General features: G+C 42.2%; 1 protein-coding gene across 1 annotated transcript in view; it reads left to right on the top strand.

Annotated features, from left to right (window-relative positions):
- Positions 1 to 9,535: 9,535 nt before the first annotated feature.
- CAMKK1 (calcium/calmodulin dependent protein kinase kinase 1) overlaps positions 9,536 to 13,672 on the top strand; it is a 112,505-nt gene continuing 108,368 nt past the window's right edge. Inside the window, exon 1 of the mRNA XM_026656588.1 lies at positions 9,536 to 10,003. Coding sequence (XP_026512373.1) covers positions 9,536 to 10,003 — 468 coding nt within the window. The remainder of the gene's footprint in view (positions 10,004 to 13,672) is intronic.

Here is a 13,672-nt window from a genome sequence, read left to right as displayed (position 1 = left end):
CCCTCATGGCAGGACCAAATACTGTCTAGACCATCATCCCTGACATATGCCAAACAAAAGATGGTTATTTTCTTTTGTTTTGGCTGTGGTGTGTTTGAGTGTTAAGTTCAGCATCCTGGTTTTGCTTCAAAAGAGATATTTTTAATTTGTTATTAATTATTCTTAATATTCATATTGTTAATATTACTTATTATTCTTACTTGTGATGCAGTAGCACCTAGTGACCACAACTGAGATCTGCCCCCATTGTGCTAGATGTTATACAAGCACATAGTAAGAGATCTGCCCCCAAAGAGCCTACAGTCTAATAGTCAAGGCAGAAAAAGGAGGTAGTAGTATTGCCATTATACAAATGGACAGTTGTCACACAGAGAGATTAGGTGATTTTCCCAAGATCTCACAGGGAGTCTGTGGCAAAGCCAGGAACTGAACCCAGATCTTCTGAGTTCCAGTGCAGGGCCATAACCACAGACCATCCTTCTGGTCTCCTCCATTCATTAGTTAATATTTAGAGCATTCTGAAATAGATGAAGATTCTTGCTCTTACAATCTAATATTCTGCCACGGCATGATAAGTGAGTATCATAAACAGTTAAAAAAAGGGGGGGAGGGATTAAGGGAAGAAGACAGACAAGCGTTACAATAGCAAGATCATGTGACTGCTCAGGAAGTCAAGTTATCTATTCAAATAACAAGAGAGTGTTCTATAAAACAGAGTATTAAACAAACCCGCAGGGGGCTGACATATACAGATGATCCAAACAATACGTTATTATTATGTATTTGTTATGTGGTAATACCTAGGGACTCCAATCAGGGATCCAGGCCCCTCTGTGCTAGGTGCTATCCAAACATTGAGCAAAACCCAGAGAGATTACGGTATATGTCTGTCTTGGTCATCTCTGCAAGCGTTGCCAGCATTCTTTCTCTTTTGGCCATTCCTTGTTATGGCCTCTGGTCGTTTGTGTTCATTCAGCTTTGGCTGCCCTGAGGCTGAGAGTTGCTGTGGGGTTCTTTTCGCAGATGCTCAGAAGCAAATTAACTTTTACAAAGACGGATTCCTTCATGCATCCTACTGTGGTATCTCTGGTGAAGAAGGAGATGGTAGGCGACCTTTTGTTCAGGCACTGTGTTGCTTGGGAAGCAGCTAGACACGAGGAAACGAATAACAGCTTTGGAACTTAGAATTCTTTGCAGAAAAGACTGGTTAACTCTATGGCTGCTGTGCTTAGATTCTACAGTGATAAGAACCGTATGTGGCTAGATAGATGTTATGGGGCATGTTTCAGAATAGCATACCCTGGGTATATTTTGGAAGGCCAGTAATGGCATCTCTTGTTGCTGCCCTATATTAGTAGGTGGTTTTAGAAGCAAGGGGATACTGCCATGTACCAGATAGCATTGAAGGCCATTATTTTCAAAAGTAGCTAGTGATTTTGATTGCTCAACTTGAGATCTCTTAATAGGGCCTGATTTCCAGAGAGTGAGTGCTTAATGCATCATGAAAATCAGCCCCCAAACTCGGAGAGAGAGAGTTTCAAGATGGCTATCCAAATGCTTCCAGTGTAAATATTTGCACTTGTTATTGTTATTAATCATTATTTGTTTGACAATGTAGATCAGGTCCCAAAGTGCTAGGCACTGTATAAATACTTACTAAGAGACAGTCTCTCCTCCAGAGAGCTTACAACAGGGGTAGGCAACCTATGGCACGCGTGCCGAAGGCGGCACACGAGTTGATTTTCAGTGGCACTCACACTGCCCAGGTCCTGGCCACCGGTCTGGGGGGCTCTGCATTTTAATTTAATTTTAAATGAAGCTTCTTAAACATTTTGAAACCTTATTTACTTTACATACAACAATGGTTTAGTTATATATTATAAACTTATAGAAAGAGACCTTCTAAAAAGGTTAAAATGTATTACTTGGCACGCGAAACCATAAATTAGCGTGAATAAATGAAGACTCGGCACATCACTTCTGAAAGGTTGCCGACCCCTGGCTTACAACCTAAATAGAAAAGGCAAACATTGGGGATCAGAGACACAAAAAGATACTAAGTGACTTACCCAAGGTCATTTGGGTAGTCTATAGCAGAGCTAGGAAATGAGCCCAGATCTCCGGAGTTCCAAGTGTGCTAATCACAAATTTATCCATCCATCATCTAAAGAAGAAAATTCTTGTTGACCAAGGGAATGAACCAAACATTGAAGCAAATTTGGGATTTTTCATTTCAACCAGTGTTTGCAAGTACTTTATTGAGCAGCAAAACTAATTAAATTCATCCTCCTCTGGCTTCCACATACAGTATACAGAGACCTTTCTCAGAAACACACTCTTTTTAAATGTATATTTCATACTGTGCTCTGTGCAGAGCATATCTGGAAAACATGTGCAACCATTTGAAAAATAAATTGCAAAGCTGCACAAAAACATAATCAACTTTAAAGTGATGGTCTACGTGCTGCAGGGGAACAGCTCCGTTTAAAGTGAAAAATAAAAAATAAGAGATCAGTAAGTAAATTAATTCTGCTCATATTTGTAGCTTTGGTTCATGTCTGCAGCGTAATCCTTTGATCTGAGACAGATGTTTCACTTTGGTTGGGATCAGACAGATGACCATGTCTAAAGCACCATGCCCACAGATGCAGGATATAGTTTATAGATAGCAACTATGTAGTTCAGCTTTGTTTCACTTGAGGGTGCTGGCTCTGGGTTGCTATTCAGAATCCTGCTTATAAGAGGCACTAATGTTATGCCGGACAAGTTTTCCAGACTTGGGGGTCTGTCTGCTGTAGATTGTGCTTCAGGGAAATACTCACTATTTGGTGCTGGGTCTTGTATAATTACAAAGTGTAAAATGAGAGTGGATGGGTATTTTGTTTGCTTATCCTGAAATCAGTTGTTTTGATACTTCCTATTTGTGGACAATTTAATTGAGAATACGAACCTTTCTATAAAGTTGTTGTTGAACCAGCCTCTTAAGAATTGTTAGACTTCTGCGGCAGAGATATAAATATCATATCAAAAACCAAAACAAACAAACCCCAAACCCTACTGTAGAGACAAACTCATTTTCCATTGAATTCTGCACAATTACAGAGTGATATCTACAGAATCTGATTGGTTACTGTGGTGTTCTGTGTATGTAAAGCCTCATCTGGCTTATTACTATTTGCATTACACTAGTGCCTAGAGGCTGCAACCAAGATCAGATCAAGGTTGTGCTAGGAACTGTATAAACACATAATAATAGACAGTACCTGCCCCAAGTACTTACAGTCTGGGGCTTCCAGTACTGTGAGTAGTCCCATTGAAGTCAATAGGCTACTTACAGTAGTGTTTGCATAACGTGTAAAGCGCTTTGGGATCTTTTGGCATGAAGCGCTGTATGAATGTAACGTTTTATTAATCATTATTCTGTATAGAGTGGCAATATCTCTAAAAATGCCATGGAGCCCAGCCCTGAGATTGTGAGCCAAGTTTAAGCAAAAGGGCTCGCACACTAAAATAGTGGGAAAGAAGGAAGAAATCCTCATTTGCAATGTACGTGCCTTAATGCTGAGCCATGTGCATAGTCAGCCCACCATTCACTCCTCCTGTTGGATGCAGGGAGGACTAGCACACGTAAACCACCCGATATATGTGGTTTGGGCCATGTAGTTCCACACTGTGCATGGGGCCCTCTGGCCACAGCTGTGTTCATGGGCAACACACCTACACTCCTTAGTCCTAAATTCCTGCAGAGACCTGCTGCAGAAGTGACTATGTCAGTGTACAAGGTGGGATGTGGGGTTCCTGGCAGGGTTCTTTCCTAGATTGTCCCAATGATTGGCTCTTGAACACCCAATGATCTCTGTATTGGCCCCTGTGTGGCAAACTTGTGGGGTTTTATTTTTTTGTAAAGAAGTCATTTAATACACTGGAAGGATAAATTTAACACCCCTTCTCCCCCTCCCCCCAAAAAAACACTCTTCTTTTTATTTTTGTTTTTGTGTCATATATATCCTATACAATTCTTAGAAGTCAGTTTCTATGTACTACATCTTTAAATCTCTAAGAAGCATGTTGCCAGCAGAAACTGACAGCCATTTTGTATTCCATCCAGCACAGACTGCTACAGAGGAGACGCGCACACTGCCCTCTTTCATGGAAATTTTCCATTTGTTCTTTCTTGTTTTGTTGTTCTCTTAGTCTAAAATAATAAGACGTGTCTGTTTTGTATACCGAGAGCATGCAGGGAGTTTCTTTCTGAAGGACTGAGATACTGAAGCACTTGGCCTGAGGGTATGAAAGAGTAACCACAGTGTAACACAGATATTACTATTTAATATGTTTCATACAGCCAGCCCAAGTGCCTCAGGGTCTTTCCAGGTAGTGGGGGAAGGGTTAGACACCCCAGCTGCACGGGAGGGGGAAAATTTGTGCAATAGACTGAGCTATCACTTCTGCCAGACAGTCCATGTATTTTAACTGCCAGCCTCACAAATGCCCCAAAACCTACAATAAGCAGCAGCAGAAAAAAGCTTTGGAGGTTTTACTGCTGTTCTGGGTTTGTTTCTTTTTAACTGATAGTCTTTAGGGAGCAAGGTGAATTGTTAGTGACCATGGGCTAACGCAGGGATTGGCAACCTATCAGAAGTGGTGTGCCGCGTCTTCATTAATTCACTCTGATTTAAGGTTTCGCGTGCCAGTAATACATTTTAACGTTTTTAGAAGGTCTCTTTCTATAAGTCTGTAATATATAACTAAACTATAGTTGTATGTAAAATAAATAAGGTTTTTAAAATGTTTAAGAAGCTTCATTTAAAATTAAATTAAAATGCAGAGTCCCCCGGACCGGTGGGCAGGACCCTGGCAGTGTGAGTGCCACTGAAAATCAGCTCGCATGTCGCCTTCAGCACGCGTGCCATAGGTTGCCTACCCCTGGGCTAATGCCTCTGAAGGAAATGGCTTGTGTTTTGGAACAACCTAATTTCTTTTTAACAAGAAAATCAAAGCCATGTTTAAATCGTCAAGCTAATCCTCAGTGGAGGATGAAATTGGTTGGAATTCTGGAATGGTGATTAATTATGCTCTCAGATAACCCTTTTGTACATCAGATTAAATGGTTTGGGGCTTCTTTTGTTCTGATCAGAAGTAAATGCCGAGGCTGGAGTGTGCACAAACAGTGTGAGTAGATCAGTTTGCATGGTATGCACCTCTGTCCAGAGCTGCATCTGTTGCTGCTGCATCCTAACACTAAGCCTGTCAGAGACAACCTGGTAACAAATTGAGTGTGGGATGGATCTGTCTCTTCCTTGACTTAATGACTTCACTAATCCATGGGAATCCATCTCCTTCCCATGCTGTGATAAAGGTCAGTTTCTACACTCTAGGGGCCAAAACTCTCGACTCCAGTGCAATGCCCTAGCATACAAGCTTTGCACAGGAGTTCTTCACAGGCTTCCCATCTTCAGGCCACAGAGCACTAATAGAGCTGCTTCAGAGTTACTAGCGCGGCCACAGGGCTGCAGTGTCCACAACCCTGTGCGCTACATGAACAGGAATTAGCCAAGTCTATATGCAAACATGTATGTTTAGTGTGAAGGCAGCATTCCTCTCTGGAAAGTTCATCCAGATCGTACACTTACAGTTGATGGAGCATTAATGGGTTCTTGGTGGGGTATCAGAAATTTCTCTCTCGCTCCTTACTCTGTGAGCATCCCTATTCTCTGAAGGGGATTCATGCTTTGGGGTTAGATAGTTTAATATAGTTTTAATGTAAGATTTTAAAACTGCCATTTGATTGCAGCTTCTAATGACTGTGACATTTTTATCACTTTGTTAAACTGCAGAGAGAGCAGGGAATGATTATGCATGGGAGGGAGAACAGTGTTACTGCAAGGGGAAAATTGTTCAGTTTTGCTTCTTTCCAGTCTGTGATATTTAGTGTGCTAAGAAAGCATGAAAATTCTTACCTGTTGGCGTGTGATCAGATGTGATCTGGAGTTAAGATTGTAGGCCAAATTCTTCCCTTGTTTACACCCATAAAACCCTATTGAAATCCATGAGGTTGAGTAGATGTAAATAAGAGCAAAATTAGACCCCATATCCTTACCTGCTCGTGCAGTTTTTCTCTTAAACCCTCTTCACAGCCTCTTTGCAGCAGGGTTCAGCTTCATTATTTTTAATTGTGCATTTATTGAATGCTTAGGGCCAGGACCTTCCGTTCAGTCACTGTGCACAGACTCCCCATGATCTACAGCAAAGGCCTGTGTGTGCCTGGACTGAAGACTGTAGGCTGATTCTGATCTTGATTTACAAACTGGTGTGAATCAGAAGTAATTCCATTCAAGCTGTCAAGTATCAGGGGGTAGCCGTGTTAGTCTGTATCTACAAAAGCAACAAGGAGTCTGGTGGCACCTTAAAGCTTTAAGGTGCCACCAGACTTCTTGTTGTTTCCATTCAAGCTGGAGTCACACTGGTGTAGGTGACATCAGAATCAGAACCAGTGTATGACAATAATTAACAACTTGACTTATGCGTAAAAGACTCAAGCAGGCTAGTGTTATTCTTGCATTTTTGTACTTCACTAAACATAATCCAGGGTAAGAGAGAAATGCTAGGACTAACCAGACAAAAAATCCAGTTAAGGGATTCAGATGTATATGTCCTGCAGCACTGTGTTGTCAGAGATGATTAGTGGGTGACAGCTGTATATTATATATGATCATTTCCTTTTCTGGACTTATCAGCTTTTTTTATAGTCTTAGGTGGTTGGTGGTTAGGTTAATGTACCCATCGGATAGCTAATTTCACCCTTTTTCATCACCCTTTCAGAATGTATTAGAGAGCAACTCTAACTGCCACGTATTTACACTGCAGCTCATGTACTAGTCCTTTTGTGCCTTTTTAAATACCTTTCTGTTGATTATATTGTAATGAATTGGACATGTGAGTATGTGTGACTGCCCCTTAGTGACTGGAATCAGCAAGGTTTAACTGTGTATCCTTGGCCCTGTACTGCTAACAGCAAAAGGAGAGTGTGACGTTCTGCACCTTGTGGGAACACTCTACACCCCCATGTTCATCCTTATAATATGATTGTGTGGATCTAATGCAAAGTTTGTCATGTTGGGTGTCTTCGGAAGGTTCATGATATACTGAGCATTGTTGTTATGGTAATATCATAGTAATCGTTGTTATAGTAGTGTTATGTTATGGGTTGTAATTTCATGTATATAGTTATGAGGTTGAAAATGTGTCCTCGTGGCTTAAAGCAAGCCCATGCAAAAACTCTGCAGAAGCAGAGGGGCAGTTCACACCTCATCAGGGCATGTATGGGACAAAACCAGCCCAGCCTTACAGGAACAAAGGACACTGGCCTAGGCAACAACAAAGGATCTGTTGGACTCTCGAGTGAGTCACTCCTCTTCCTTTGGTCAGTTTGGGACTGCGATGAGGTAATGCTCACCTGACTCTGAAGGGGAACGTAAAGTCAAGAGGGAAGAAAGGACATGATAAAAGGGAGAGAGGTTTGCCATGCTCTTCCTCTCTTTTCCACCTACATCTACAGACACCACACCAAGCGACTGAAGTGCTGATCAAAGGGGAGAGCCTGGCTGAAGAGCAACCAGCCAGCCTCTGGTGAGAAGCATCTAAGTTTGAAAGGGCATTGAAAGTGTTAAGATAATCTTAGAATGCGTTTTGCTTTTATTTCATTTGACCAAATCTGACTTGTTATGCTTAGATTTTAATTGATTAGAAGTCAATCTTTGTAGTTAATAAATGTTTGTTTATTCTACCTGAAGCAGTGCGTTTGGTTTAAAGCGTGTCAGAGACTCCCCTTGTGATAACAAGCCTGGTACATATCAATTTCTTTGTTAAATTGATGAACTCATATAATCTTGCAGTGTCCAGCGGGCATAAATGGACACTGCAAGACCGAGTTTCCTAGGGTTGTGTCTGGGACCAGAGATATTGGCTAGTGTCATTCGGTTGCAAGTAGCTGGGAGCAGCTTTCATGCCAGAGGCTGTGCGTGAACAGCCCAGGAGTGGGGGTTCTCACAGCAGAGCAGGGTAAGGCTGGCTCCCAGAGCCAAGGATTGGAGTGATCTAGCAGTTCACCGGTCCAGATAACACCAGGGGGGAACGTCACAGAGAGTTCCCTTTAGTGCAGCTGGGTAGGCTTTTTCCCAGCAGGAGGTTCTGAGATCTAAGTTCTCAGGCGCTAGGATGGACAGTGTAGTGATTATCTTGAAGTCCTATGTGGCTATGGATTTGATGCACTTTGTAAGAATGGTTGGTTCACAATGTGTGTCTTTCCATGTGTCATGCTGCTTGATAGATAGGGCAACCTCCTGCAATATCTTTGGAAGGCCATATTGTATTAAGTTTATGAATGGTTTATGTATCATTGTGGGTCAGATGTTGCATGCACTCCATCAGGGGAAGGTGAACACAGCTCCTCCAGGAAGTGAAAACAGTAGGGGATGGTTAGAGCAAATAATTCAGCTTTAACACCTCCAGAGAGGTATCACCTCTTGGGGAGGCTCGAAGATTCTGGTTCAAACTAGATTCTCCAGAGACCAGCAGACAAGGAAAGGGTGCTTGGATAAATAACCTGAGTTTAAACTGACTTGAGGCCTTTCTTGTAACCAAGAAAACCAAGTTGAGCCCTATGTTGGAATTCGGGGTGATCACTGATAAGCTTTTTAGCGTGTGTGTAGGTTCTTTTATTGTTTTTATATTCTTTTTTTTAATGCTGTTACTTTAATAATAAATGTGCTTGCTTAGAAGGAACTATGTGGTAACTTGTAACTGCTGGCAATACACTGTTCAAAGTCCATGGAGAGAAAGCAAAGCACAGGTGCTGGCCTGTGGGGGATATCAGAGTGTAGATCTGAGAGCACTGCCGCCTTAAAAATCTCTGTCGGAAGAGAGAGAGACATGGGTCTCCCTCCAGGAGAGGCGACGGCTGGGAGCCAAAAATCTTTAAAAGGGTGCTCTCACAGACCACACAGGAGGAAATACTGGTGCAGTTGCCCTGAAATTGTGACATGCTGTACCTATAAATGTGATTTAAAACAAGATCAGATATTTGGCTTTTCATCCCTGTCATTATTCTTTTAAGAGGCTGTACTAATTTCCTCCTTCCAGTATTAGCAACTAACACTATCTGTTGATCTAGATATGAAAAGCAGAAGTATCTTTTAGCTGACTTCCAGATCAGCTGATGAAATTCTGCCCTTATCACTTGTAAATGTTTTGTAACTAGTTTGTTGATTGGTTTTGCTTTTCCTTCTGGATGTTTTTAACTTATAGCTCCCTGCTGACATTCTGCCTTCATTTTCTTCGAATCTTTTTCACATGCCTGCTACTGGAGGTTTTGGCTACATCCTTGCTTAGCTGACGCTATCACTCAGTAATCTTTCATTGTGTTTCCTTCTAGAGATCCACGTGGAGAAAATCCTTCATGCCACATGTTTTCCGTGAGCCCTAAGACCACAGCTGTCTGCAGTGTCATCTGAGATCTTAAGAGTCACACACAGTTATGGGAGATTCTCCAGCCGACACCACTGATGAAGGTGCAGACACATGCTGCAAAGACACTCAGACTGACCTGGCAGAGAGAGTAGCAGCCATAGATGTTGCTGTTGGGCCTAATATAGATGACCAAAATGTTCAAGAAGCAATAGAAGAGAATGACACAGTCTTTTCTGACAGTGTAGCAGACATGCAGAGGAATAGGGTCCATAGTGACATGGTAACAAATGAATCTTTACCTTCACAAGACCCAGAGGATGTTAATCAGATGAATGTTCCAAAGAAAGCTCCCACTAGGCCTGTTCTATCCAGCAGAAAGTTGTCTCTTCAAGAAAGACCTACAGGAAGCTACCTGGCTTCTACCAATGCTCCAGGCTATGGTCCTTATGCAACAGGACCTTTAACACATATCTCGCCACGTATAGTGAGGAGACCAACGATAGAGTCCAACCGGATCGCCATCTCAGATTCTGAGGTAGGTTTCTTCTCTGCTGTAATAATGATGCCAAGGTATGATGCTGTCTTTTCTGCCTGCTGATAGGAAACTTCAGCCTCCAAAGCCAATAGTTTCAGAGGCACTAAATTTAACTTATGCATAAATGCCTAAAAACAATAATAAGCTATGATTATAAGCAACTTGTAGCATAGGTTGTAACATAGGTAAGCAACTTGTATATGTCTGTGCCTTCAACACTTGAAGCAGTCTTTACTTCTATTGTAAATGGACCATCTGATCATCTAGGTCATGATTCAGTAAGCTACGTAAGCATGTGCCCAGCACACGAGTTGTCCCATTGAAGTTAATGCCTTCCTTATAACTATTCCAGTTGAATAGTAGAAGCAGCAGCATGGTAGGCTAAATTTGGTATCCCATAATTTTTTTTAATGAGTAGAGGTAAGGCTGGTTTCAAATGGATTTCCTTGGGTTTTTTTTACCGCATGGGCCCTCAAGAAGTTCATCTGCTGTGGCAGCTTTGTCATGATTATTTTATGGGTTTACGCATGTGGAGATCAGGCATTTCCCATCATGCCACGTGAATGAGGTTGTGGTTATTGGAGACATGATTTAATTTCATGTGAAGTGTAAATATATTGCAATCTCCCTCTCCTGATTTTTACATTTTTATTGACTTTCAAAAATAATTCCTCAGGTAGAAGCTAAATTCCTCAGACAGTGTTTCCAGGATTGCATAGACTCCCACAGAGCCCCACCAAACAGCTTTGTGAATGTGCAGATTACACAGTCCTATTTCACACCTCAGAGCTCACTGAATAAAATAAGGCATGCAGCAGTCCACGGTGATAACACAAGCTGTACAGCGCTTGAATAATACAGGAAGTGCTCGCAGACAATGTTGAAACTTTGATAGGGTTTTCTTTGAAAGCTCTGCATAATGAAAGGCCTGTATTCCTTTTGTAGGCTGTGTAACCCGCTCTCAGAATAGCACTTACAACTTCACTCGTACCATATAAAGCTATTCTGAACAGAGTACTGGAAAACAATCCTGACTGGAGGGAGGCAAAGATGTACCAATCTTTTCCTTCTCTAATGTGTGAGATTCCAGGATACATAAGGCCATTGGTAGTTCTCTTAAGGCCAGATTTCCAAAGAGCTCAGCTCTAGAGCTGGTGAGGATTTTTTTCATTGGAAAATGCTGATTCATCAAAACCAAAACATTTGGGGGAAATTTATTGGTTTTGACAAAGCTTTTGTCAGGAAGGTGTCTTAGATCCAGGATAAAATTTAGAGAGAGAGAGAGACCCCAGGCTAAAGTAGCCAATAGCTCAGGAGCTGGGGAGACCCAAGTTCAAGTCCTTGCTCTTAATGAGGTTGAATCTGGGTCTTCCACGTCTCTGGTGAATGCCCTTTGTGGAAGGGCTTTGTTTTGTTCTGATGCAGAACAAAAACAAATTCTGAAATCTCAAATATTTTTGCAAAACAGAATTCTTGTTTTCTGGCCAGCCCTACTCAGCTCCCATTTGGTCGCTTATTTTGGTGCCTAAATGGGAGCTGAGCTTTTTTGTACATCTATCCCTACGTCTAGATGCTGAGCACTCAAGAATCTGACTCCTCCATGAATATTTCATTCTGGCCACATGCCTGTTTCCCCATGTTTCTCTTCCTCTTTTGCTTCCTGTTTCTTTCCTTCCTCCTTTCTCTACTCTTTACAGAAAGATAGCTGCCAAGCCAATACAGTTCAGTGACCAGTGGTTTCATGGTGAGGTTTCATCTTTCATCATTAGATAGTAAGAATTTAGTGGCACCTCCTGCCCTGCCCCTGCATGGGAGTTGAAGGTCCCTGACTGCAAAGACCAGAACTGCCCCTCTGCATGTAGTAGAGTGGAAGCAGGATTTGGGGAGTGTACATGGGGGGGGGGGGAGGATCCCCAGCTCATCGCAGTGTAATGCTCCTTGGAGATTCCTCTGTGGCTGGGGGAAGGAGGATGGAGTTGAAGGTGGATAGGAGTAGGTGCAAGTGGTGATGGAGTGGGGAGTCTGTGACTACACAATATCTGATAGCCTTGTCCTACATAGAGGGGTTGCTGCTCCAGCCCTGAGGTTGCAGTAGGAGGCATAGAACAGCTGGGATGGGGAATCTTTTTCCCCCTCCATCATCTGTACTGAGAACCCTCAGCACAATCTGGTCACTCAAGCGGTTGCTGGAAGAGAGAGGTTCCATGGCAGTTTCCACACCATTATTGCCGCCAAATCTCCTTTCCCTCTGGAAGCAGCAGCTAGATGGAGGAACACAGTAGCCTTTCAGGTGGGCCCCAGTTCTCCAGTTTCATAGTCTTCTCATGTACTTGCCTCCCTTAGTGTGGGAGACTTTAATAGCTTGGGGGGTTCAGTGGGGCGAGGTGCATTTTGTGGTGTCTGAATTGTTTGCTCCACAGGAAGGGTTTCGGTGGTGGTCATCAGAGATGAGAGAGGTTGCATGGCTAGTCCACAGGAACGACTTGACAGTGAAGGTGAGGAGGGGAAGATGAGTGGCTCAGTAAAGATAGGGGGATTCAGGGTCTGTTGGAAGGAAGAGCCGAGGCCTTCCTAAAGGGATGGGTAATATCAAAAGGTTCAGAGAGTCAGATGAACATCTAAACTACTGGATGCGTAACTAAAGGTTTTAAGGTACTGCCCACAGCTTATCCTTATGGGCTAACTCCTAACCTCTTACACCCATGCCACCCTGCTGCAGTCAGTGAGGTGTAGCTGAGGGCAGAGGATAGCTCTGTATTATGGAGGCTACATCGTTTAATAGCTAGAGCATGAGCCTAGAAGTCAAAACTCTGGGTTCTAATCCAAACTCTACCACTTAGTTACCGAATGACCTTGGGCAAAGTCACTTAGCCTTCCTGTGGTTTAATTTTCCCCATCTGAAGAATGGATATAATTCTGCTTACTCCCTTTGTAAATCCCATTTTGATCCTCAGGTGAAAGATACTGTGAAAGCACAAATTATTATTACTTTTAAACTATTGTTCTGTTGTATTTTTTGGAGTGGCGGACCTTTGTGAGTCACTGAGCAGTGAGATAGGAATTCATTGCACTCTAGCACTAACAAAAGAGAATATATGAATATAACAAACTATAGGTGTCTGCAGTATTCTTTAGCCCCAGTAATATGCTTTAATGGAGGTTCAGAACAAATTTCAGAAAACTTACTTGACTTCTATATGTCAGTGCTGTAATTCTGCAGTGATTTTTACAGTGCTGGGAATGAAATTTGTTTCAAGGTAACTGCAGTGGAATATATTTATAACAAGTTCCAATCTGCAGGGAAATTCAAAAGAATCAAAACCCTCATATATAAAATCAATATCTTAATCAATAGATGTTGCTTTCGAAAAGAAGCTTGGTTTGAAATGCAAATGCAGAGACCTTCATTTCTCTGCTCCAGTAGCAGTTTTTATTGTGCAGTGCTGCATTTTAATGGTCAGTTTAACGTAGCTATTAAGAGCCCTGCTACACCATGACTGAAATACTTAACAAAGCTGCATTCTGTGGAAAGCATCATTCATACTAATGGAGTGTCACTGCAACAGGAAGAGGTGAAGGGATACATTGGCAGGGAGTCTAAGTCAGAGGGACCTTGTGATATTTTTAAAGACAACAATATTATGGTTCAGGTTTTAAGGGTAGCCTGGA

This window comes from Terrapene carolina, unplaced genomic scaffold, assembly GCF_002925995.2.
Source record: "Terrapene carolina triunguis isolate 2854851 unplaced genomic scaffold, T_m_triunguis-2.0 Scaffold231, whole genome shotgun sequence".
Lineage (NCBI taxonomy): Eukaryota > Metazoa > Chordata > Testudines > Emydidae > Terrapene > Terrapene triunguis.
The sequence above is the reverse complement of the archived record's forward strand: the minus strand, read 5'-3'. Positions and strand labels throughout refer to the sequence as shown.